The 26,867-nt window shown below is 39.9% G+C and overlaps 3 protein-coding genes across 9 annotated transcripts in view; 1 reads left to right on the top strand and 2 right to left on the bottom strand.

Moving 5' to 3' along the window:
- LOC147205982 (solute carrier family 66 member 2) overlaps nucleotides 1-442 on the bottom strand; it is a 49,908-nt gene extending 49,466 nt beyond the window's left edge. For all 5 annotated transcript variants that reach the window (XM_086108652.1, XM_086108651.1, XM_086108655.1 and 2 more), the window contains exon 1: nucleotides 114-442. The gene's annotated coding sequence lies outside the window, so the exon portion shown is untranslated. The remainder of the gene's footprint in view (nucleotides 1-113) is intronic.
- Nucleotides 443-519: 77 nt separating this feature from the next.
- hsbp1b (heat shock factor binding protein 1b) lies at nucleotides 520-2,676 on the top strand. Its single transcript, XM_086109063.1, has 4 exons — nucleotides 520-697; nucleotides 1,263-1,329; nucleotides 1,553-1,679; nucleotides 2,189-2,676. Exons 1-3 carry the CDS (start codon nucleotides 653-655, stop codon nucleotides 1,675-1,677), a joined length of 237 nt encoding a protein of 78 aa, XP_085965189.1. The 5' UTR covers nucleotides 520-652; the 3' UTR covers nucleotides 1,678-1,679; nucleotides 2,189-2,676.
- A 151-nt stretch (nucleotides 2,677-2,827) lies between these two features.
- On the bottom strand, nucleotides 2,828-25,212 carry LOC147205985 (DNA topoisomerase I, mitochondrial). Of its 3 annotated transcripts, none has more exons than XM_086109059.1 (20): nucleotides 25,082-25,212; nucleotides 23,699-23,750; nucleotides 23,378-23,424; nucleotides 21,664-21,762; nucleotides 21,057-21,077; nucleotides 20,899-20,983; nucleotides 20,666-20,793; nucleotides 20,386-20,501; nucleotides 18,428-18,549; nucleotides 13,809-13,931; nucleotides 12,396-12,583; nucleotides 11,883-12,027; nucleotides 11,598-11,741; nucleotides 10,586-10,771; nucleotides 9,590-9,658; nucleotides 7,094-7,208; nucleotides 5,872-6,002; nucleotides 5,447-5,547; nucleotides 3,696-3,845; nucleotides 2,828-3,189 (listed from the first exon to the last, which is right to left on the bottom strand). In XM_086109059.1, exons 1-20 carry the CDS (start codon nucleotides 25,198-25,200, stop codon nucleotides 3,087-3,089), a joined length of 2,244 nt encoding a protein of 747 aa, XP_085965185.1. In that variant the 5' UTR covers nucleotides 25,201-25,212; the 3' UTR covers nucleotides 2,828-3,086. The 3 variants fall into 3 exon arrangements, with proteins under 3 accessions (XP_085965185.1, XP_085965187.1, XP_085965186.1); XM_086109061.1 differs by having other exon boundaries at nucleotides 23,378-23,417; nucleotides 23,686-23,750; XM_086109060.1 differs by lacking the exon at nucleotides 21,057-21,077.
- Between the last annotated feature and the right edge of the window lie 1,655 nt (nucleotides 25,213-26,867).

Below are 26,867 nucleotides of genomic sequence, written 5' to 3' on the forward strand. Positions count from 1 at the left end.
ATGATGAACAGTTTCTAAAACAGTATGTCACTTATTAATGTTTGCCATTAATAGAAAAATAGCAATTTTAACTGGATGAGAGAAACGTATTGCTGAGCAACTTTCAGCGTTACCTGCTGACGTCATCCAATTTCCTGCACCAAAGCCAAACACTGGGACGGCTGTGGCGTCAGAATCAAAGTCGGAGCTTCTTGACACCTCAAACTTGAAAATCTAAACTCGTGGAAGAGAAGAGGGCAGCAGGGACGCGCCCACATGCGCACGTATATTCGCGCTCCTTTTCTGAATACCGGATATTATCGTCTCAATATGAGTTTGTACATCAAATATACCGATAGCGCACAAAGCACGGATGCTGGTCAGCCTTCACAGCTTATCAGCGAATCCTCGGCGCTTTCTGAGCCAGAGGCTTCAAAGGCGATACAAAACTACACGCTACCGTGTATGGCCCTCCTTGAAAACACTAAGTCCCACATTCCTTTGAGTGGCGTTCTGAACTCTCGCGCGAGTTCCCTCTTTGTCAATGAGGGACAGCGGAACAGCTGACTGAGCAGTGTGTTGTGCGTATTGCTAGCAATTCCCAAAAGGGCATCCTCATTTTGTGTAAATATAAAGGGACCTTTAGGGTTTTTTTATTTATTCACAGCAGATAATGGCTGAGACAGATCCCAAATCCGTGCAGGACTTTACAAATGTGGTGAGTCGTAAGCCTTTAGAGCAAACTCACGTTCCCTACAGCAGTTTAGCTAGACGTGGCTAACGAAGCTAACTGAGTTGGAGAGAAACAGCTGGTTTGCGAGGGTTTTACGTTCAACGTTGAATTGTTACGCTAGTTGTATAAAAATGTTTGACGTACGTACGAATTCATTACGTTACGTTAAGGCCACCGGGCGCTCTAAATTTGTTTACTCTCCGAGGTAAAAATTCAGTAAACCTCGTACAGTAAACCTTAATTTATTTTGTCTTAATTCTGAACCTTTGAAAGTGTGTTGATCGTGGATGGCATAATTCGGGTTTGTCGGACGATTGCCATGGAAACGATTCAGAGGCGAAAAGCGCATCCTCCCAAAACATTCACGTTGTTCCGCGCTTTTTTTCACCATCTGCAGCTGTTGTGAAAGCGCTACATAAATCAGGATGTATTGTATTGTATTGTGTTGTATCACGATGAGTAGGAACTGGCAGCAGACCCGCAGCATGGCCATTTTGGTGCGGGACCTGTACATTGGAAACCACATTTTAAATGATTGATTGTTTTCCAGGTGCAAACCTTGCTGCAACAGATGCAAGACAAGTTCCAGACCATGTCGGACCAGATCATTGGAAGGAATATCCAGCCATTTCAAATTTTCATTGACTAATGTGTTTAATGGTTTGACTGTGAAGCTACTGTCTATTTTGAACAACAGAATGAATGATGCAAATGATCATACTGATCGTTTGCAGCCACAAATATTCATCTAATTTGTAGACGAATGCAGAGTTTGATGAAGCCGGTAATTTACCCACTCCGAACAGCAATTGATGCAGTCTACCTTAACTGCTTCTTTACTTGATGAAATGAGCACACGGATTGATGACCTGGAGAAGAACATTGCTGACCTAATGACCCAGGCCGGCGTAGAGGAAAACGGGGCAATGCCTGAAAAGCCGAAAGAAAGTCAAGGCTCATCATGAAGGTAAGAGATTTCATCCATTCTGCTCAGCTGGCATCTGATTCCTACCAAATGTTGAAAATATAAAAATCATCCGAGGGGAAGACTGATTTGCAAACATCAATATAAACTAATCTGCTTTGCGAGCTAGCAATGCACTTCAGCAGGCCCGTAAGTGCAGCCAAACCAATTCTGAGCCACTATTAAATCAGACTGACAAGTACTGTTCCTGCCATGGGATTATGAGGCAAGATGGAGAAGTAATGCTAATTGCTAAGCTAATTTAAGATTGACACGCCATTTTAACACCCGAATGAGGTGCTTGGAACTGCATTAAAGCAGAGAACTGTAAAATATAACAAAGCAGTGTCTGAGAACTCAAGCAAACTGGCATTTTTTGAATTCCTGAAAGGTTGTCATACTACTGAGGACTCTCCCCGACAGTGGCGATATTTGCATAAAAATCTAATGACCAATTCTGTAATGTCATGTTTATGTTTTCCGAGAAGTAAACACTTGCGTGTTCTCTACAGGTCCAGAGAGAGACAGCCTGATCCTATGTACTGGAGCTGCGGAATTCCAATCCTGAAAATGACATTGATTTGTGTGATATATATTTTTTATATATATATTGACTGTGGTGACAAATGGTTATGTATTGATTTAAAGACAAATGGAACGTTATTTGTGAGATAGAATAGTGTGTTTTGCCCGTTAGAACTTTAGCTGTGCAAAAAATACAAATGAATGCAGTTTGTGCACTGGCAGGGATGTTGTCCTATATTGTAATTGATTCTTGTGACGTGAGGTGCTGGCTGATGGAGACACTGTTGCCCAGGCCTGTCATGGTGTCACTCTGCAAGCTAATAGGTTGAAAGAAATACCTTTCAAAGACAGGAAATTAACATCTGACGCCTGCATAATTTGACAGGCACTGCCCATTAGCCGTGAGATGCATTCCCTCTTAACAGATTTTCTTCTATGAAATACATTTAATAAAATGCTGTTGAGTTACATAGTATGTATTTGGTGCCAGGTGCTCTTAAATATAATCAAGAGGTGCTTTTTGTAAACAACCATTTTACTTAGCAAATTAATTGCATGATACCCGTTTACTCTGTACAGTAGAGTTAATCCAAATAAATGGTGTTTAACTGAAAGACACTTGGCACTTCAATGCACAGCACTAACTTTTATTCAAATGAATGCAAACAAAACTGTACAACCAAAATGCAACAGTAATCTACGAAAGTAAAGGGCCAAACAAAGCAAACCTGTCGAGAGTCGGAAAAAAAAAACAGTAATTGATCCCGTTACAACGCTGCATCAAAAAACAACAATCGCATGAGTACATGTTATCAATGCAACAACTACTACAACTACTGAACGGAATGACAGAGGTCACTTAATTACAATTGTCCAAGTGAAGACTTAGAATTCAAAGTCAATATCTGTCATGTCAATAGCCCAGGCAAACTTGTCCCTTTGGGTCTTATTATAGATTTTTTCAAGAGGTACCCCCATTCTTTTACACCTGAAACAAGTACAAAAAAGGAAGTATCAGATTATACTCTGTCAAATATTCCAACAACACAAAGCCTTTTTGTATCTGGTTTAAGGCGCAACATGCCTATGCCCCAAAAGTCTTGTCAAGATGAAAAGCATTCAAGAACTACCTCCTTCAAAACTCATTTCACAGAAGCAAATTGGAACTCCATTACATGCTATTATGGTGAATCATAAACTAACGACAATACAATTTATCGAGGTTATTTACGGCTAGTGTTTGAGGACAAACCTGTGTTCTGCCTCATTAACAAATGCTATCAACTACAGAAGTTCGACTGGATTCATCAACTATAACCGTTGTCGGTATATGGGTTATTGATAATTAACAATAAAAAGCCTCGCATAAAAACAGTTAATTTGTGGTCTTGCAGGCACTGTATGTGAATTGTAAGGTATAAAAAAATATACATAGAAAGAAATTGTCCGATATTAATTTTGTCATCAAGATGAGTGGTTGCCTCATGCACTCACCAAGCCACACTGATACGTGGATCCAAATAGTTAAGCTTGGAGGTACTCAGTGCAATCTGTTTGTTTTCCTCTCGATCCGTAGCCTGGACTTCCAGCTTCAGAAGCCTCTCTTTACAGCGCTTCACAGCTGCTTCCTTCTTCTCCACCACTCTTGAGTATCACACCAGAGACAACTCACAAAAATACTTTATTTTCAGGAGCTCAATGAATTTCCCTGCTCGAAGGGATCAATAAAGTCTTCTTAAAATACCATATTTTCCGGAGTATAAATCGCAGTATTTTTCATAGTTTGGCCAGGGGTGCGACTTATACTCTGGAGCGACTTATGTGTGAAATGGTTAACACATTGTACACATCACGTTATTTTCACATTACCCGCAAGAGGGTGCTCTCGGCCTGTGTTGATACTTCCCTCGTTGGCGGTAACAGAAAAAAGACTGACGATGACTGATGTAAGTGACGCAGAAGAGTCAGCGCTGCATCTTCTACCTCCGGAGTTGTTTAAAAGTGACACCGAGGGTGAAGATTTCATTGGATTTCGTGATTTGGAGTGAGGCTGATGGGTTGGTAAATTTGTTAGCATGTTCTTTGTGCTATAGTTGTCTAAATAACTCTTAATATGTTTCGTGAACATACCAGGCACATTCACAGTTCGTTGTTTAAGCGTCATGTAATGTTAGCATATCGTACACTTATTCAGCCTATTGTTCTCTAGTTATTTTTATTTTAAATTGCCTCTCAAGATGACATGTATGTTTTTGTTGTTGGATTTTATCAAATAAATTTCCCCCCAAAATGCGATTTATACTCCAGTGCGACTTATGTTTTTTCCTTCTTAATCATGCATTTTATGGCTGGTGCGATTTATAATCCGTAGCGACGTATAATCCTAAAAATACGGTAGTGATCATATTTTTGTTAATGAGCTGAACAACTATGGACTTCAGGCCAAGTCAGCTGATTATTGCCATACAAATAAAAATCAAGGCTGTGATATAAAAAGTACTAAAATATTATAAACCTGTCGCACCCTGTACACGCATATATTTGATCACTTACTTTTTGACATTTTAGGGGAAGCTGAGCTTCCTTTGCAGTCTTAGAGCAATCACCTCTGGCGTGTACACACAATTGTGTGTACATGTCATTGACTAAATATGCGCTACAACGCGCTCAACTTTTGTTCTGAATCAGCTTCTTAAGACTGGTTACGACACGATTCTCTTCTCATTCATTCCCGCAGCTTCCCCGTGCTTTAAACTGTCTGGACGGTGAGCGTCTACAGCGTTGATTGACAGCAAAATGAGCCAATCATCGATCTTTTAATTCAGGCATCCGTGGGAGCATCTTTCAATTCTCATTCTGTTCTAAATTGAACTGGAGACTTCTAATCATTTTAGCGGCACTCTCTTTGTTGAAAACGACTAGCGACGAATTAATCTTTTATTTCTGGTGGGTTTTATTGTATTTGCTGTAGTTGTAGGACACTAGTTAAGTCCCTGGAAAAGACGCCTTGTTGGTATGACAGGGTCACAGATAATTTTCTTGAAAAGGAACGGAGAGTAGAATTCACGTATTAATAAACGGACACATTTTATGATGTCGGCCAAAATTGAGCTTCTCCTCCTTGACGGACCAGCATCTGCCAGTAGTTTTAAGTCATCTTGATGGAGTTTATCATTAGAAATTAAGCGGTCACATACATTATGTAAGTATATTGTGAGCTACTTTCAGACATTTTAAATACTTACATCTGCAGCTTGGGGTCTGAGTTGCCTTTTTCCTTTGCATCCTTTTTAGCTTGCTTCAGCTCCACCTTGGCAAGCGCCAGCTGCTCCTTTCTTGTATCAATCTGATTAAATGAGATAAAGACAGTTGCGATGTATAAGGGTCAGCAACGTTCCAGGACCGGTGTAACAGAAAAGACACATTTCAAATCCAAACTGCAATTGTTCCCCTTGAGGTAATTGTTAACAATTTCCCAGCCTTCTCTGTCACGTCTTCATGCTCCTGGAAGGATTCTTCCGAGATGCCTTGGAGGTCCATCATTACAGCCATCTTGATGTCGTCCATGTCTTCAAAATGGGTCCCCAGGGTGACTCTCTTGAAAAGGTGGTGGTGGTCTGTGTGTGTGTGTCACACATTATGCCTTTTGCATGTCCACCACATAACATACCTTAGCCTGAAGATTCGCCATAGACTGCTCAAAAGTCTTTGGCGGTGCCCGCTGATGGTTACAGAGAATTGCAACCGCTCTGTTGGCTCGATTGTAGCACAGCAATTTCTCCGCGTCACTGTCCATGGACTCTTTGGAGGGCAACAAAACAAAAGCTTGCATTGAGACAGTTCTGATGGGGAACACTGACTGTCAATAAATGCACTGTGATTGGGGGGGACTGCTGGTTTAATGACCCTGCTCTACTGCCTGCTCACAACTATCAGACAAGCATTCACAATTTCACAGCACTCCACTCAAAGTCGACTAGGTCCCTTCTATCTTGGGAAGCGGCGGGTAGAGAAGATAAAACCATAAGCAAGTGTTGATATTTGAATTTAATTGCACTTGGAAAAACAAAGCAAAAAATGGACAAGTGTTACGATATAAATAATTGAGACACGAAAGACGACTGATTTGGGACATCTATAACGTGACGTCATCTTTAATTGCCGCCGTAAAGAGATTCAACATTGGGGCGTGAACGTCTAATTTTTCCAAATGTTTGTTTTTCTCGGTGTTCTAGTGTGAGGCGGTAAAATGTTTACAGAGGTTACAAATAAAGAAATGCCATTTGGCCACTGACGCTCACTTCCCACCAGGCCGAGCAACGGTTGTAAATAGTCTTAGCTAATTACCTGCTTTATCGGTAATGTTAGATGAGTTTCCTAATAAAAATACTTGAGAATGAGTTGAAAAAAAATGTTGCATTGGCACTACTCTGATAAGTACAATATTTCCAAAAAGTAACTCACGTAAATGCAACAGAGTACATCTGACATGTTACGGACCATCTCTGATCGAGGGTATATATATCACACACAGGTTCAAGCCACTATGAAGTATCTTGGGTAAACTGTGAAACTCAAGCCTCATCGGATGAAAGCTTGTCAAAAATGGAAAGGCTGAGTGACATCAGCATTCTTTTGAGCACAGAGATTGAAAGTGCCACATAAACGTTCCCCTATTCACATTTGAACATCTAGTTCATACCGCTGCATGTATAAAATGTTAATTTGCATGTATCCAAGATGGAACACATCTTCAGAACAGTTGTGCCACTTGTGACCAATTCTTGACACAAAATGTGACATTAGCAGGCTGCTGGTACCCATCCAGTGAGAAACAACAACGGATACAAGGTTAAGCTTCTACATAGTGTGGTTAGAACACCTTGAATTACCATTTGTGAGTTCTTGGAGTTGCTGCTGCAGAGTGATGGAGGCATTGTATGTCCTGAAAACCTTTGCTGTCAGACCTGGCATGAGGGAACTCAGATGCTTATTCAGCATGGTGGTCTGTCATGGGAACAAATAGAACAGGACAAAGAGAGGAAGAACAAGGTGCACAGTCATTATATGAAGAAATGGAATTCCACTTTACTACCACTAGATGGCACTGTGGTATACAGATCCCACGTCTAGGCTGTCGTCATCATTTCTCATTTCATAAAGTTCACAACACCTTCCACCCTCTGGCACTGTGTAGGTATCATAACAAGTTTGACGTGTCATAGGCAGCAGCCGACCATTGGCGGCAGCAGGGATGAAAGGCTGCAATGCCACTGTGCTAACATTCACTTGCGGGTCATTTATAGGTTTGGCAAAAAGAATAAATTATTCAGATTAAAATTGCAAGAATGATGATGCTTGGTTTAATCAAAGCGGGGCCAGTACCCCGCTTTCCGAGGGCATATTTTTGCGTGAAGGTGAGCCTATTAAATAGAGCAAGCATGTCAATGGACATGTAAGCATCCATGTGCATTCGCATGTTGAAGAACATGGTGCACACAGCTACAGCAGCCTTTACCTGGCTAATGGGGGACCCAACTCTGCACTGGCCATGCTAATGAAGGCGTAGGAGAGTCTGAGGGGCGAGTATAATTCCCCTTAGAATTTCTTGCATGTACAAATGTGTGTCCTTTTCTGAGTACTTGTTGTAAAAAATAGCTGCAGAATGTTTTCAAGATGGGCAAGCTATATTGTAGATCTAAGTAAACATCTTGATTTAAGTACCGGTAGTGTGAGTTGTGGGTGTTGTTGCTCTACAAGGGAGGCTAAGAGATGTGCATCATTTTGAGCTCAAAGTACCTACTTGGGCTGGTACGGAAAGTCAAAGGCTGCATAAATTCAGTTAGAAGCACACATTTTGAGATATGTGCGCTCACATTCCCCGCAATGCTATTTATCATTATAAGACGAGCAAACAAGCACAGAAGCCAATGTGCTCTGTCGTTTAATTCCCATTACTGTTCAAAATCCAGACAGCCGCCTTTTAGTAATGTTATGTTGAGAATGTGGCCATATATTTGAGGAACTTGAATATCTACTGCCAGAGTTGCATTTTATACTTGCATGGAGTTGAGAGGAATCTTACTTGAGTAACCCCGATCCAGTCGCGGCTACGTCTCAGACTAATAAACGGTCATCAATCAGACTTGCAGCTCCTCTTCACCTTTTGACATTCCCTCTCTTTTCTGCTGTAGCCCTGCCATCATATACCATTTGTTATTCCTGCACTACTCTCACCATCCTTCCCTCGCTCTTTGCGTGGCCTGGCCTTTCTGCGTGTCAATCAGATCTGCCCAAAGCAGCCATTACCATGCCACTCATATGCAACCTGACATTTTCTAACATGCCGAAGGCTACGCAGGAGAAGCAGCATAACTTTAGCGCCAATTGCCCCCCATATAATCCTGTTTCAAGTCTTTTTCCTTTTCCACAAGCTGGAGGACCGGCAGACCCTCTCATGCTTTATCTAAACGATTTTCTTTCAGCTTCCTGCAACTCTTTTGCTACAAATGTCAATTCAACGGTTGTATCTACTCTCACCTCCAGCCCTGTTGCGCGACAGAAAAATGCCCCTCAACAGTCAAAGCACTTAACACAGGGTCACCTGTCTGTGGGCTGACAGCATGACTGCACCCCAAGTAGCGATCCAAAACGGGAGATCCCAGTGAGGACAATCTATTAGCCTGGGTTGTGTTTTCACATGACAAATAATGACTCTGACAAGCTCTGTGTCCAAGCGGAGGAGAAACTGTTGCAATCCATTGCCGACAGCTAGCTGCCGAAGATGGAAAGACATTTTTCTGAGTAGAAATTCATCGACCTGCCATGTTCACTTCGTGGAGGGTTTCATTTTGCTTCAAACCACCCTCAGTGTTTATGATCTCCTTTTCCACCCCTAGCCTGAAACAAATTCGTCTCTTCTGCTCATCTAAAACTTTAATAGCAACAAACCCACTTTACATCCAATTATGTAACTTACACCTCACACTTCTGCCAGGGCATCCTGCTCAGAATACATCTCAGTACTGTTTTATTTTTAGTAATAACCTTCACAATACAACACTGCTAGGGGGCAGTGCTGCCTCAATGATGGGGAATGAGAGCACCGGGTTGGGGGGGGAGTTCAGTTGTTGTTCTGTTGGTCAAAGTGAGCGGTGGCGAAATAAAGAGTTCTTCAATCATCATACAAGTGGAGTTATTATTCAAGTTAACAAGTATATACAGTATTGCTTTCCAATTCAATGGATTCTTGAGTTGGTTCAACACCCCCTCTTATAAATCCACCAACGAGCAGAGTAATTAAGTTACTCTGTGGATAACAAATGAGCAAAAATACTTTAAAATATTGACAGAAACAGGGGGAGATAGGAAGCTATCAAGACACTCACGCTGAGGCGGTCAAAGAGCTCATCTCCAGGGTTCTTATTTTCCATGAAAATCTTAAGATTCTTAAAGACCTGTTGAAAGAAAAACAATGTTTACAAATTTTGTTGTCAGAACTGCATAATGAATGAAAATATCCTCAGATTTCTTGCTTGTATGTCAAGTCAAACTCCCGAATTTAAAAATAGGGTCATCTGAGCTCCCAGCTCACACTGCATTACATTATTTACCCTTCAATCTTGAGTGCAAAGATAAGGCAAACCAGAGGTGTACCATCCTGAGCATTTCTGACTCGCTGATTTCACAAATGGAAATGTTTAAAATTCAGAGTGACATTTAGCAATCGCACACATTTCATGGGAATTAGTTTTGCTATCAGGCAGGGGACCAATTAATTCTGTCAAGTACATTGCTTTTGCATACACTCATTTAATCGAATGCACGCATTCACACACGCAGCACACACGCATGCACGCACGCACACACAAATAAGGGCAGACACTATGAAACAGATATCAGATTGCCAAGATATTTGATGGCGATCCTGATTAATGTATGTAACTTTCACCAAGCCATTTATAAATAACCTTGACTTTCTGATTAAAGGCAAATGTATTTATGAAACCGACATTCTATGCCAGGGAGCAAACATTCCTCAGTAAAGATACCAAAACATTTACTTTTTTTCCAGGAGAGTCTAACAAACACCATCTGGTGTAGAAACATTACCAAATTGGCTATTGAGCTGGTTATGATGCTGAGCTGTAATGAAAAATCTGTAGGGCGTCAAAAATAATAAAACTTTACCTCAATGAACGTACGCAAGAACCGCAAGAGTGAGGAACACAGCAAAGTCTTCAGCAGGCATATAACCCCAAACCATGGATGCATGAAAGATTTCTTTTAAACAGAAAATTTGCAGATGCACGTCTGTGGGTGTGCATGTGGTGAAAGAGAGAGAAGCTGTGGATGAGCTTAGATGACTTTTGTTCTTTTTTTACCTTACTGATGACTGGAACCTTGTTGTAGTAGCGAATGGAATCTTTGCCCAGGAAATCAAATTCCACTACACAATCTTTGCCATCCAGCTGCTTGTGGAGTGTGATGTGCTCAACACGTAGCGAACAGCAGCCCACTGTGTCGGCCGTCTCTCCCTCCTCCTTTTCATTACCAGCTCTCAGCGCCAGCTTTTTTGGGTCAAAAGACGCAGAGATCAATATGAAATCTACACCAAGCATTCTTTCATCTTCATTACACAAATTCAGAACAAGCGTTTGCCAGTAAAATCAACAACACACAGCTTAACACATTTACAAGACTAACACCCAATGTTAGATTTACTCCACCCCTGGCCAAAATTTGGAAGTAGCATTTGGAGATCTCAAACTATTGTGTTCATGTTTTGGCAATGATAAATGCACATATAGTTGGCTACTGCCTTTCGTGCAGACGGCACAAGTTTACTTTCGAGCTAGTTCCCCAATACTTCGTGACCCCAAAACGCCGCGAGCCTAGAGAAAATGGATGGGTTGAAATAGTATTTGGCAGAGTCAAGAGTAATCAAAGGATCACTATTATTGTACTCAACTCACCTTAGGGCACACACATCAAGTCAAGTCTATTGACAGTATATATCACTTAATCACAAGAGTCTTAAAGGGACTCACTTGGCCACAGTTAACAAGACTCCCTTGGTCTAAAACCCGCCCCCGTGTGGGCAAGGAAAAGCTTCATAAAAGGCCATTAAGGAAAGAGAAGGAATCTTGAGAAGGGAACACAGGAGGAAGAAGTAAAGGTTATATCTAACCAAGTCTACTCCTTGCAAAAGGTATTTCATCTTATGAGGCAGAAAAGGTTATTAAGACTATCAAGTATTGATTTTGCATATGCTCATGTCTTCAATTTAGACTGGAACGTTAAGACCAGTGTGATAGGTTCATCTTAATGGTGTGTAGTAATGGAGAATTTGGTATCCGTATTACTCGATTCATATATTGAATCAACAAATCAGACCTTGTCTATGAAGTAGAGGGCCACAGCTCTTTGTCGGATGTACATCTCTCTAGCCTTCATATCCTCAAGGTACTGCTTCCGAATGCCATCCACATGCGTCTTAAGCTTGCGAGCAACCTCAAATTTCTCCCAGTCTTTTTCACCCTGATATTAAAAAAATATATATATATATTAATATGGAATGTCGGTAGAGTTAAAAAAAAAAAAACAACAACAACTATGTAACAATCCTGTATCTAACTAATGCAAACGGTTCACTTGCAGATGTCAAGAAAATTTGCTGACTTTGAGTTTGGAGTTGGCATTAAGCATGACATATTTAATGCCCCCCTGGATATTTTCTGTCCAACTGGCCAGCCATGTCACAGAGTTGTCGTGTCGGACTTCCTTCCAGTGATGACCGGCAGGAGGCACAGGAATGGAGGATTCTCTGTGGCAAACAGAGCACGAAAGAATCACCAAGTACCCCAAGTGCATTTTACTGCAAGTCAGCTCAAATGTAGCTGAACTGTATGGTGCATCTTTTCAAATTTGACAGAAATGATAACACTTGACATCGGACCTCCATCATGGGTTTGCTTTGTTCGAAGGCCTACACAATAACTTGATTTCCAGAGGGGAAGAGAACAGCATTGGCTACCGCTAAATCTGATCAAGCCTGATCGATGATTGACAGTCAGATTTAAAATTTTGAATCCTGGCAGACAAAACGATCACTAAGCTTTTTGTCAAGTCAGCCTTCACATTTACATCACTTCAATGTCACGCATCTGTGGATAAACGTTGTTTCTCGCTCACTTGCTGCAGTTGATTATGACATCTTCGGGCTGGATCCTTTTCTTCAGCATGCCTTGTTTGGGATGCTCGCCTCGACCCCTGAACAGCCCCGGAGGCTCAATCTTGAAGTTGCCAATACGTTCTCTGTGGTGGTCTAGTAGACAGTAGCCAAACTCCTCCACTATCTTCTGATTGGCCTCTTTTAAAACCTGCAATGGATTACACACGGACCCAAAGACCAAATGAAAGAAACCGAAATCAGTAACAACAGAAACAATGCAGCAAAGTAGAAAAATGGCCGCATACACATCATCTAGTCGGCTAGTGGTTCACAACTGTTGTTACCCCAGGAACTGTGTTTCCCTTTTGGTGCAAAGTCACAAATTACTTTTATAGACGTTAATACAGAAAATAATAGTGTTCAAAAATAGACTACTGTATTATTTAACATGACTACAGTGTGCCGCACCTAACTAAGAATGAACATGATCACTGTTTTCTTTCGTTTTAAATGTATTACTGCATTGCCTTGTCAAAATGTCTTCATGATGAGAACGATCTGTGATGCATCTAAAATATTTTACGACACAAACATTCTTCGGCTTACGACGAACCTCCATTCTTCAGCAGCAACGTAACCCGACTTTGGACGCAAGTCAGAACGTGTCCTAGACATCATTAACCGACACTGACTAAAGTCATCACAGCAAATAACTATATGGAAAACATTTACAGGCCATGAACAATCAAATGTAAAACAGCAAGTACAGCCATAACTGCGTATGCCTTGCTGTGCCAATTTCTTCACCGCGCCTTATATTGTTGGATGTGGGACCCACCGTAAATTGAGGCTCGCCTGTACTTTTTTTTTTTTTAAAACAAGCTGGCTAATTCTTTTGAATCCCGACCCACAGGTGAGAATCCCTGCACTCGGAAGTGGAATTTATAACCAGTTACCGCTTACAGCTAGAACACATCCACGGTTGCTAATGGATGAGTGGCATGGGAGTTTTCCGTGCGGGGTGAACCGCAATGAAAATATTAGCCATCATTTTACTCCAGTGAGATGTAATTGACAAATATATTGATGAAAGCATTGTGCCATTTTTCAAAACTCATGCTGGTCGCTGAGCAGCGCTTGACAGCCAGTAAATACTGTACACCAGGGGTGTCCAAAGTCGGTCCTTAAGGGCCGCTGTCCTGCCTGTTTTCCAGCTCTCCCAAGAGCAAGACACCTAATTCAAATAATCAGGAACGTTCTAATGCTGCTTCAGAGCTGGCTGATGAGCTGATCATCTGAATCAGGTGTGTTGCAGCCAGGAGAGCTGGAAAACAGGCAGGACAGTGGCCCTCCAGGCCCGGAGCTGGACATGCCTGCTGTACACAGTCAATTAAATTTGACAAGTCTCCGATGCCAACACACTGCAATCTTACCAGTTTCTCCTCCTTGCTCATGTTTCTCTTTTCCTCTACTTTGGCTTGATACATTGCATGAATCTCTCCAAAATCACATTTGTCAAGATCTTGAATGAACAACCTCTCCTCATACGTCATCACCTAGAACAAGTGAAAGGTTAGTTACATTTTGCTCCCAAGTGCAAGGAGGGAAAAATAGCACGACGAGTTGATAAATGTTTGACACGACACTCTTGTCACATGGCCTTACTCAAATTTACAGATTTATGGTTATCGCTGTCATCATTTCAATGCAAAAGCCATTGGATTGAAACGGGCTGTGTTTGGATCTCTCTTTGACACTTCCCTTATAATGTATGGCATTTGTGACACTGTAATGTGACAGCTACTTCGGAAAAGACAGTCTTCAAGTTTTTGCTCAAAAGGTTTATCTCTTCAAAGAAACTGCTAGGAATGAATCAATAAATGGTTGCTCCCACTTGGTGGAATATTTCAGATGTTAGGGGTGGGAAAAAATGTCATGGCAACATATGGGACTATTTATATTCCTCAAGCTGTCAAACCAATGAAAAAAATGTCTGAAATTCTGGCCTCTGTCCATATAACATAATTCAACTTTTTTGTCAGTACAGTACATGATGAATGTAACGTGTTCTAAATAAATGGCGTTACATTTTCAAGAACATTGCATCCAATTAAATACTTTTTTAAAATCGTGACAAGGCTGTTCCCGTTATTGCCCCAAAACACAGTGTGTTACATTATTATTAGATAACTGAAGCACAGTTGTGTGGGTGCCATTGACGTGCGAACAAAGCAAGGATAGTCACACACACAATGAGTCAAAAAGTTGCGAGTTGGGCTGACACAAACGGTTATTCTGTGAGTTGACTCAAAACATCTTTCACCGGCACAGTGTTGTTGAGTTTTGTATTTATTAACGCGTTATTTTATTTTTTTACAAAATGCACTAAGGAGTAGCACCCGAATTTTGTTGTATGTAATGCAATGACAATAAAGGCGATTCTGATTCTGACAGCCTAAGAAGATGAAGAAAGTGCAATGCACCCAAAACAAACAAAGTTTGATTTTTCGATGCGCACCTTTTGTCTCTGACCAAGCTTTTCAAACTGGCCACAATTTATGCGGTGGAGAACATGCTGCCGTTCACCATAGGTGAGTCAGGCTCATTCAAAGCAATAAAGTGGGAAAGGTATTTCGCAGCTGGCAAATGACTTCTCCAAAATTGATGACAATCAACACTGAACAGGATTTTAATGAGTTTAATCTCTTAGTCAACAACTGCTGCCACTGCACCCTGTCGGAGGTCAAATTAGTTTGAAAATGAAAAACTTGACCCATAGAGAAATACTCTCAACAGTGTTGACTTGCACAAACACTGTGGCTGTCTGGACATCCAGTCAGTATAAGCGTATCGAAGCATGTCTGATAAACGACAGGAGGTGGGCACTGAGGGCAGTGGAGCGAGAAGAGTTTTTTCCGCCTCTAATATAACAGTTTAATTGGATTTGTTCAGATGCAGAGAAGCTACTTGTATGGATTAGCATATCAATGCATTCATACAAATTATATTTTCAAGTGCATTGAACACTAAGCAGTGCAAAATTAATTCTGCATGATATGCCCACAGGCTTCTTGCATCATTTTCCCTGCACAAGACACCCTGACTGACACCAGTCAACGATGGTAGTTTTACTTGCACATTATTTAAATATTTATCGAAACATACAGTACATTGTACACAAACCTTTAAAACAAGCAGGCAAAACCATCAAAAAAAAAATTTCCAATCTAAGAAAATATATTGTGTACCTTAAAAGAATTCCGTGCGCTTTACTTTTTCTATATTTTATTTTGCAGCCCTAATCTAAAATCAAATAAATGCATTTTCCCCATCACAATTCTAAACACCAACATGAAGTGTTCTTTTTTGTTTTTTTTAATTAAGAATACTAAAATATATATATATAAATAAAAATAAAAAAGCTCAGGCGCATCCTGTTTCCATTCATATTCCTTGAGCTGTTTCGATAGGAGTTCATCATGTGTCCATAGAAGTTCTTCCAAGAGCTGGTTGCCTCTCTAAACTGAGCAATGAGGGAATACAGTCTTTAGCCATAGTTAATTAATTAACATAACCATTATTTTTCATGCACACTTAATAATTGTAAAAACTATTTTCAAAAGAATACATCTGGCAGCCATGTTCATTGACCACATTACTAGATAAACACAATGATACACACACACACATACGGCTAATGAAATGTATCTCGGGTTGACCCCGAAAGGATGAAGCCATATAATTTCCAGCTAATCCTATGAATTACCTCCACAGAGTGAGACTCCACTTTTGATGTGAAAGACGCAGCATCGGATGGTCTTTTAATGACACAGAATACACATTGGAGCGTATCAGGAGATGCATTGTGTTCCACTGAAAGCTACACACGCATGGGTAATCCTGGAACTACTGTATGTCCTATCTTGCCCGCATGCTCAAAAAGTCCTGATTTGGTCCAGTGTCTCGGTGCCTTAATTTATGAGCATGAACTCCGCTTGCATTTGGTATACCCCCACAAGCGCTACAGATGGTGAAGGTTTGAGAGGAAGCACAGATCCTCCCTCGGGCAGTTGAGCTCAGCTGTAACCTCTGGGTTGTTAAAAATACTCAGCACAGCATTGGTTTTTAATGTCACGTGCGTGGTGTGTCCCATCTCAAACTGTAAATTACTCCTCGTCCATGTAAGGTTCACAGTACACACGCACATGTCTGCTTGTCCTTGTGCACACTGTGGGCCTGGCAAAATTTGTACACAATTGGTAAAATAGAAAAATAAATAAAAACGGGGAAAAAAAAAACTGCAGAATAATATGCCAGTGTGCATCCTGTTTGCCGTTTCTGGACTTGCAAAGATTTGCAATGCATTTTGGCATTGTTTTTCTCTGCGTCCTCCTCATTGTCAAATGTTTGTCTGTTGTCCAGCAGTGATATGCACAAATCACATCTTGTTGTACCAGACGTGGACGTACCGCATGTTCAAAATGTTGGTATAAAAGTAAAATACAGTATATTAATACAGAGGTATATTTTTCAGCGGTGATGCGTTTTTCCAAGGCAAACTTATTAATTACTACCGATCAAGCCACACATGCAAAATTAATGAAGCTTTCCTTTATTAAATTTTCATCTATTTCAAAACAACGTTTTTCATGTTGCGATTATAGAGTGTTGTGCGAATAATTTAAAAGGTGGAAAAATATTCCCTTTTAGAAAATAAATGCACTGGATCTCATTTCATATACAGTGTCATGCACATTTTTATAATTCAATTTTTTACAAATCATTAATTTTATTCAGTTAAAAGTATTTGTTTTAAGGGTTTAAGATTCTGAAAGTTCTAGGGTGTTCTAGACAGTTGGGTGCTCTAGACAGACCTAATTCAAATGATCAGGATCATTGACAGGCTTCTCAGAACTTGCCGATATGCTGGTCATTTGAATCAGAGGTATTTGAGGAGGGGGACATCTAAAACAGGCTGCATAGTCGCTCTTGAGGACCGGACTTGGGTACCCACTGCTCTGTAGTACCGTATTGGCCCGAATATAAGACGGCCCTGATTCTAAGACGGCCCCCTCTTTTTCAAGACTCAAGTTTGAAAAGACACTTTTTGAACACCAAATTAATTTTTATACAGAAAATAATTACAGTACATCTGAAACAAATGATTATGACAATATATTTGAGAGAAAAATCATGTTATTTTGCCTCATTCAAATCTTAATATCTGAACATTTAAATTTGTAAACTAAAGTGCAATCATCATACGTAAATGAATGGCTTCTGGTTTTTGACATGTAAATTACATCAGAACTTCTCAGCTGCCGGTTAACCTGGCCGATCTTCGACCCACTTTTCTCCAGATTGTCGCTACGTTTCTCCATTTTCTGTTATCTCTTTTATTATTTTCTTCTTTTTTCTTTCTTACCGCTATTTTTTATTTTTCTTCTTCGTGCTACCGCTGTTGTTATTTTTCTTCTTCGTGACAGGGGTTCGCTTTGGCCTGGGGAGTCAAGTTCAGCATTCGTTTCAATGATATCTGGCGCCATCTAGCGTCGTGAATGGGTAGAATGTCTAGACCCCTAATATAAGATGACCCCCACTTTTTCAGTCTTATTTCAATGCAAAAAACACCGTCTTATATTCGGGCCAATACGGTATACAGTGATCCCTCGCGACTTCGCGGTTCGTTTATCGCGGGTTCAGTGTATCGCGGATTTTTTTAAACATATTAAAAAAATATATTTTTTTAAAATTATTATTTTTTAACATATACATGGAGTACAGTACTGTATATGTTGCTCTATGTGACTCGCTGTTGTTTTGCAGCTTCTCGCGGACCGTTTGCAGACTTAAAAAAAATAATATATATATATATATATATATTTTTTTTTTTAACCTGTTTATGTTAATTGGACGCTACTTCGCAGATTTTCGTTTATCGCGGGTGGTTTTGGTCCCAATTAACCGCGATAAACGAGGGATTAATGTGTACCACCAAGGTTGTTCATATAACATCGTAGCATTATTCTTTTAATCACAAGTTTCTATTTACCTTTCTCCAGTCGGTGAAAAAGTTCTCACGAAAAACTTTCTTCGTAGTGTATTCATGATCTAACATCTGAGCAAAGAACACAGCCACTTCCTCAGCTGCCAGGCTCAGCTTCACTGGCTTACCTGTGCACAAATACAAGCAAAAACAATAATGTGATGATCTTGTTACAATGCAAGATGATTTATTTATATTTAATGGACAGAGAAGTAATAAATTCCACATTACCAAGCCCTTGAATTCACTTCAACAAGCACTCCTAACACAAGTAACATTAAGAATAACATTTATCATGCAACAAAAGTCCAACAACTCCAGAGTCCTGCCAGACTAATCACTTACAGTAATTTATATACGGGGGCTCTGGGATAAGGACAAAGATCAGCATTCTAAACACAATACAAACAAAAACATGCACCCTAAGCAAATCCAGATTAAACTATCTTCCTACGGTGAAAAGTCACAGGGTGGAGGGGCTCTAACTATGTTTGCCGTGGTCATCCTAATGACTAGCTACAGCCTTGGACTAAGCCAGCCAAAGTGTGTTGATTCGGGGCACGTGCGATGATGACGCGAGACAGAGTGGAACTGCAAGCATTCAGTAAATTATACCACACATTGGCCATCAACACTTCATATGCAGGTTGCAATAATATCCCTCAATTGTTGATAACAAGTGGTCAGCACGAACACTGGACAACGCTAAGTCACCAAATTTTTTTTTTCTCCAAAACAATACAACTATTTTTGTTTGTTTTCAAACTCTTTGAGCAATTTCACCTCTTTTTTTGGGCGAGGGGGGGGGGGGGGTACATCCTGAGCAACACGTGTTACGGGTGTAATGTGTTTAACGCACTTGTCACCATGGTAATAACCCACAGCTTGACAATAGTCATATACAGTGAAACTCCTCTACAACAAAATCATGTTTGCAGCAAGAAATTTTTCACAACGGGGTTTTTCACTGCAGCAAATTTGATCTCAGATGTAAACACACACACAAGTACAGAAAATTGGTCACATTGAGTACCAGTATTGAATCCCAGACAGCAGGAATTGGAACTGAACCGGTTCAAAGGTGAAAAGGTACCTAACCCTAATTTCTCTAATAAAGACAATGCAATTCGTATCTCAATACGTGTGGTTTACTCTATTTTAAAGTAGAATGACTGGTTTTAGTTTGATTCAGTGTAGGGTTGTAATATGTTTTTTGACTGATACAGTAACAATAACAAACAAGGCCTCATGATTTGACACAAAGCGATATATCATGTTTTCCAGCTATACAATTCGATATAATAGAGGCAATTTTGATACAAAATTATGAAATAATGATACAATAGCACAAGTGATCATTGGCCCTGCTCATCATCGGCACCTATTTAAGGACAGAACTCTGAGTCTTGAGAAATGTCCCATTACCCGATGTGATTCAGCAAAAAAAAAATATATATATATATATATATATATATATATATAAAATGTCATATTTGACAGAACACTCTCTTTTCAAATGTACTTTAAGAATATTAATATACCTGCGTTTTTTTTTTAAGCTCTGCAATATCACTAAGGTCCGTCCCATTTTATCTGCTAGTAATGCAGGCATAATTCATGCGTTTGTTCCGTCTCACTTTGATTATTGCAACGTACTGCTCTCTGGTCTTCTCGTGTCTAGTACTAAAGGCCTACAGTTAGTACAAAATGCTGAAGTTAGACTCATAAGTATGAGAAAGTTTGATCATATTATGAGCCAACTTGCATTGGCTCACTGTCCACTTGAAATGCGATTTTAAGATTTTTCTACCTCCTTACACAATATTACACAGCTTAGCACATTACTATTTTGTTAATTTCATGGTACCGTATGCTCCGTCTCACACTCTTTGTTCATAATACGCTGCTCTTAAGAGATTTTCCTTGAGTAAATGTTTGCAAATTCTGTTGGGCAGATCTCTTACCTTTGTAGTAGAAGTGAACATTGTCTGGTAGGGGCTGGTAGTTAGGCGGGAAGTAGGGTCCTTTGTGTTCCAGAAACCTCCATTTTACCCCTGCTTCATACTTCTCTTCTTCCCACCTGACAAGGTGCGATATAAGGATATACTTGACAATGGTAATTGCTCAGGTGTGTGTGTATGTGTGTGTGCGTGTGAGAACATAGGTGTGAGCGTGAGACAAAAAGAGAGATTGATAAAACATGAGGACAGGTTCAATACAAGTTGAGAAACGGCATCTCCAAACCATCGCCAGCGCTTCTGCTCCTCTTCTTCCTTCTGTCTGATCTTCAATTCTCTTGCTTCCTGAATCTCCTCCTTTGTCTTCTTAGGCTTTTTGGAAACCGGTTTTTCTCCTTCCTCTATCTTGACATCCTGTGCAGAGAAATGCACTTAAAATGTGAATTCAATTATTCCCAGCATTGACAGTTCTTACAACTCATACATTATTGATGGTGAAAGCTGGGGAGACAAATTTACCGTTTCGCTATTCTTAGCGTTCTTTTTTAGAGGTTCGCCGTGATTTTCTTCTTCCACTGAATGTTGCTTTTTCTTATTTTTGCTGCTGTATCCAGATAAAGGTAATCTTAAATGGTCTTCCAATGAGGCTAAATAATTCAACAGACATCATGGTATACCTTTTTGTTGAGGAGGAAGTTCTGGAAGAAAAAAGAACACAATCGGCAATGTACTGCATGTACAAAGTAATTTGGCTTGACAACAGTTCTTGCTTTGATGGTCTCATCCTTGTCACCATGATTCCCAAGACTCAACTGATAAACACCGCAAACACATTGCATTACTTCATGGAAGCACAGGGGTTGTACTTTATTTTGAGAAGCCCCATTTACTTTTACCAACAACAGAAAAAACATATTTTTGTAATTGCAATAACATATCACGAAGTTCTGTGATTCCCATTGCGATCGCATTGGTTTTCTAAACATTTTTTTAACAGCCATCTTTTTCTACCTGTACCATTCAATTGCCATCATGGCACAAAAATGATAATTCTCTGTCAATCATTAGCGTGTCAAATTGTACTCAATGTGTTGTTTGTACTCCAGCAGAAGGGTGCGACATATTTCATCATAAAGGTCCCCATCACAACTTTTGAGACACTTAACTACATGTATTATTTCGAGGAAACTAGTTTTAAAATCTGTGCGAGTCTCTTAGTAGCAAGGTCAGTCATGACTTCCTTTCCAGGACACTCAACACCTTAGAATGCTGACATTGACTTACTTTTGTGTGTCACTGCTGGGAATATCAGCAGGCTCATCTTTGATTCTTTTTCTCTTCACGCCTTTCTTCTTTGTAGTGAAATGACCATCGTCCGACTCGCTATCGCACATAATTTAAAAAAAAAAAAAAAAAAACACCATCCATTTAACATTAGGTTAAATGTCTGTCCACCATGTTTGCTTGAGACACAAAAACATTCATTGTTTGAATCTTTGTTAAACACAGCATCTCAAGATCTGCAGCCAGAATCCATTAAGCAATTAAAGGTTATGGGGAAAGGAAAAAAAATAAACACCGGCAAAAATCGGGATGACAAGTTACTCTTTTTAATGATGATCAGTAATAGGCCACTCCTATCGTGCACGATTGGTGCACCCCTATCGTTAAGACATTTTAAAACGAATATAAGAACTTGGGGGGTAGGGGGGGCATAGAAAAAAAGAAAACATGACACACATGGGAAGCCAATGCAGTGATTTTAAAATTAGTGTCATGTGCTACCACCCTCTAGTATTCATCAGGGCACGCGCTGCTGAGTTCTGCGGTAATTGTAAGCTTGAAATCCTTTTTTTTGGGGGGGGGGGGGGGGGGTAAGCAAGGCAATACAGTAATCATTCGGACAGGTTATTAAAGCATGCATTAGTATCTGTATGTTGGCCCGAGAGAGAGAAAGGGGCGAACTCTAGCATTTTTGTTGAATTTTTGATGTGCGGTACACAATTGACAGCAGAGTCTAAAATAATATGCAGATTTTTCACTTGTAATGAAAGGATATTGCTTGTACTTTGGTTCAAAGTTTCTGGGCCTCAGGACCAATGACTACAACATCACTTTTGTCCTTGTGAAGCTGAAGATGTTGAACATGAATGGAGGTTGACTGCCGTCGAGGATTTCATGTCTAAAATGCAGTTAAAAGTAGCAGCCATTGCCCTTGTGTGATCAGGAGACAGCTGCGTATGATAGCATAACTATGGAAATTCACAATTTGCCTTCTGATGACACTTCCAAGAGTGAGCATATACTGTATAAATCGAACAAAAAAGGTAATAACCACGTTACTTCATGCACTTTCAAAGATCCAGGGATCCGTTCCCCTTATAGCTTGATGTCATGGCTCATCTGTTTCAGTTAGTCTGTTCAACGTTTACATGTGCACTTTGAACACAGAGAAACGTGGAGTACTTCAGTCATATCACAGCATGCGTCATTTTGCCGTTTTTTTTGCTGTCAGCTATTCCTTTTTAAGTTTTTGCCATATTATCTGTTATTTAGCATTAGCAGCATTAGTACAGCAATTACCGGTAATAATGTTTTTCCAAGCTGATTTTGCCTTTGAAATGTCACTCTTCATACAGGGTGAGACTAAAACCACAGATGAGTTACAAGCCATTAACAATTATACAGAAACACTGTTGTGAGACACATTTGACACAGCAAGACTTTGGCCAACATCTGCCCCCCCCCCCAGTCAACACCCTGCGGAGTATCCAGCTATTCATACCATGCAACCTCATTTGTTACTTTGCTGAAAAGACACAGATTTAGCACAGGGTAGATTTTTTTCTGCGGGAAAGTGAAGCTCTTTCTGTAAAATGCGAATGAATTTTTTAACCAGGATTGCGAAAAATTTATTTTAGGGGCAATCATTTAAGGGTGACTTGTCACATATTATTTGGGCCTTAAAGAAACACTGGAATTAACATTTGATCTCCACCTGGAATTGCTCGGTGAGTCCAGCTTCTCAGTCTTTGCTGCTTTCACCTGCAGGGAGAGACAGATCAAAGCTCAGCAAAATGGTGAAACACACTAACTGTACAGGACCTGCTTGAGATGAGACGCATGCTAATCTGGGCATTTTGCTCAAGGGCAACTCAGCCATGAATAGAATGGGACAGAGTGCTATTTTTTTAAGCATATTCTGAAATTTGCAGGTGCTTACATGGCTTTGAGCAACCAGAATATTGTTAATTTGGGTTTTGAAAGGGTTAGTGCCTGCGTGTAAACATAGTCACAGTTGAAAACGAATGTGATTTACCTTCTTGTCTTTTCCATTATGAGTTGTCTCCGTAGATTTTGTTGTCTGTGCACTGCAGGTCAAAAAGAAAAAAGAAGAGAAAATGCAAGCTTAGTGTGCAGTGTATAAAATACAAGCATGGACCTGAATAGATGGATTAAAAACTCGCTTTAACTTGACGCATTGGCCCGTTTTATCTGTCTGTCTTCTTTTATAAAAGGAGCCAAAGCAGTTGTTAGGCTCATGTCTTGACCCGGTCGGTATTCTAATCAGACAATGTAGTAAAATGCCACCAATTAGTGAAGCAGTGTCCCAGAAGTTTCCATTCAGATCTTTCATGTTTCTTCTCTGTCTAACCTTTACACACTTGAGAAGCAAGACACCGGGTGGAAATTATGACCCCGTGCCGTCACTGTATTCTTATGAGAGATTTTTTGGTTGTTTTTTTTTTTTGAAAGGGCTGCATATATGAACATATTGACAAAAATCGGTTATATATCACTGAAGAAAGCAAAGCAATCATAAATCAGCAATTCTGTCAGGGTGATATTGGGGTGGGGGGGGGGGGGAGAATGTTAGCTGGTTGCAATGAGTAACAGCACTCACAGGTGTATATTAAATGCTAAAATATTATATGAGTGACGTCATGCATGTGACCATTCACTAAGGACGTAGCCGATTTTAGCAAAGGTGGCCAGCATCCTGAAGAGAAGTTTTTTTTAAAAATGTTTCTACTATTGTTTGTTCTACTAATGTTTTGTTTCATGTGTTCTATAAAGTGCTTAGGTACAGCTACAGCTGTTGCAAAAGTGCGATGGAAATGAAATTGAGATGAGTTACTACGGTAGGTGCTGCTGTCAATTACAAAAAATACTGCCAGATAATGCCTTGTTCACTTGCATTTGTTTGCTCAAAAATACAGGAAAATACAGAAAATGCATCTTATATCAAGGTAAAACCAGATTAAAATGGAGCACTGTGACCGTACGATGGTATTGTACTGTGGCTATTGAGTAGAGCAAGCAAACACTGTCAGCTAACTTTGGATGTACTTTGGAATTCTATTGAATGAGAAACGGTGTTCAATTCCTTTTAATCTTAGCACATATCAGATGTGTCCTTCCTTTTCATAATATGCACTCAGGCAGCATGTGTGTATTGCGCATTTGCCTCACTTTTAATTGTTCTAGGTTTGAATCTCTTTTAAAACGTTGCAGTGTTTTTCATGTTCCGTTTATCATTATTAGTAGTAGTAAGAGGAGGAGGAGTGGTCGTAGTATTTTCGTCAAACATTGTGATAATGATGTTGGATGACTGCTCAGGTTAATGCAGTCATCATAAAAGAATTGTCAAAAGTCATTGGGGGACTTCACTGTACACTTTTGTGGTAAATACTCAACTCACGTGCTATGAATAGTGTCACCTCCGGCTCCAGCAAGATCATTGTCGTTTCGCCTCTCATTCAATTGAGAGACTTTGTGCTTGGCCTTCCCGCTTTTTGCCACGTCCTTTTCTGGCCCCATCTCTCACAAGTTCCTTCGACAAACAGATGACATGATAAGTGAATTAACAGGTCAAGTAAACTCCACGAATTATGTCATTTTATTACCGTTCAGTCGCACCAGGATAAAAGCACGTCTTCAATGTTAGCCAATTAACACAAACTAGTCAATTCCACCCACCTGCAGGTTACCTACAGTACTTAATAAAATGATGGTGTGTCACGTACAAAATTGTTGTTTGCACCCGACGGTGCGAAAGAAACGTCCAGCGTTTTTCAACACACTTGAAAATACAAGATATAAGCTAAAATGTACACAAACTTTTCACATGGTTGAATCACGAAAGCGAGGAACTAATGCCGCATTCATTGACAGTGGGAAATCGCATTCCTTCGACCTTTAAAAAAAACATTATTGCAGAAAAGTACAGGACAATATACTATGTTCATTAAATTAACACATTTGAAACATGAAATAACAGTCTACTAGTGTAAAACATCTAAAACCAACAAGAACAACAATCTAATTTTCTGGGAAATTTCCAACCTCCAACCAGGAAAAGTGCACCGATACGTCACACAAACTGTGAAATTCAAAAGTCGCAAAATCGAAGAAAAAATATGTACCCCATTTTAATCGAGATGATTCAATCTAATGTGCCTCGACAATGACGACCCCCAAGCAGAAACAGACCGTGTAAAGCAAAATATAAATTACAATATTATGAATATCTATCAATGTATCTTTATTCATATTATATTAATTTAGTTATTCGACATAACTTCATGCAACACGACGCGATTTGTACTGACTGCGATATTCTGATTATTAAAGGCACGAAGTTTTTGGGTGAAATGTATGAAATTCTTATGAAATAAAAATGCATCAGATATCAAGGTAAATTCATATTAAAATGGTGCACGGTGACTGTACGGTGGTATATTGTCACTGTCAACCACCACCTCACAGTAGAGCAGGCAAAAACTATCACTGTCAATTTGAACATATTATATAGATTAAACAAATAATGAATGCAGGTTTGTTGGAGGTCAAAATGCGTTTTGAAAAAACTAATGTAGCGATCAATTGTTTGCATTCGCCTGGAACGCTTTTACCTCGCAACTGGTACAGCCCAAGCGTAATCTTTCCTATCTCCCATTGTTATGAAATGCAGCATTAGTGTCATGAAATCTCAAGTGAATCGTGATTGGCTCGGGGGAATTGAATCGCCAGATTGGACACAGGTTAACAATTTACCTTTGTTTACAAGAAACTAAAGCATTTGTTAGCATACTTAATGCTAAGTTTCGAGAGTTGAGGTTTATGTGAATAAAACACATTGATTTTGTTCATGTTGGTAGGCTGATGGAAATGTGCATAAAATTAATAAAAATACTGAAGTTATTTCCTTGTTCTAATGGAGAAACAGCTGTGAGTCTCTTGTGACGTATGGAAATATTAAAAGGCAATATAACTTGAAAATTGAAAACTAGTGCATCTAATCTCTTTTCGTCAATGGACGCTACAGCTTCGTGTTTGCTTTCAAAACTTAGCTTGTAGCAGACGTGTGCACATTTTCAGCATGACGTCTCTGATCCACTGGTGAAAGGACACTTTGATCCTCTCCTCTTTCATCTATAACTGCTTCAGACAACAAAGTGTATGCAGAAAAGTGGTGAAGATTGCAC

This window comes from Hippocampus guttulatus, chromosome 4 (assembly GCF_054856545.1).
Source record: "Hippocampus guttulatus isolate MCC_2025c chromosome 4, RoL_Hgut_1.0, whole genome shotgun sequence".
In the NCBI taxonomy this organism is placed as follows: Eukaryota; Metazoa; Chordata; class Actinopteri; order Syngnathiformes; family Syngnathidae; genus Hippocampus; species Hippocampus guttulatus.

What these genes read in the sequence shown, in the direction of transcription:
- hsbp1b (XM_086109063.1), top strand. Translation starts at nt 653, where the DNA reads ATGGCTGAGACAGATCCCAAATCCGTGCAGGACTTTACAAATGTG. An exon ending in TGCAGGACTTTACAAATGTG is followed by an intron (nt 698 to 1,262) that starts GTGAGTCGTAAG and finishes ATTGTTTTCCAG; the next exon opens with GTGCAAACCTTGCTGCAACA. An exon ending in GGACCAGATCATTGGAAGGA is followed by an intron (nt 1,330 to 1,552) that starts ATATCCAGCCAT and finishes CTGCTTCTTTAC; the next exon opens with TTGATGAAATGAGCACACGG.
- LOC147205985 (XM_086109061.1), bottom strand. Translation starts at nt 25,200, where the DNA reads ATGGGGCCAGAAAAGGACGTGGCAAAAAGCGGGAAGGCCAAGCACAAA. An exon ending in CCCAGCAGTGACACACAAAA is followed by an intron (nt 21,078 to 21,663) that starts GTAAGTCAATGT and finishes TTTTTCTTCCAG; the next exon opens with AACTTCCTCCTCAACAAAAA. An exon ending in GAGCAGAAGCGCTGGCGATG is followed by an intron (nt 20,502 to 20,665) that starts GTTTGGAGATGC and finishes GCACCTTGTCAG; the next exon opens with GTGGGAAGAAGAGAAGTATG.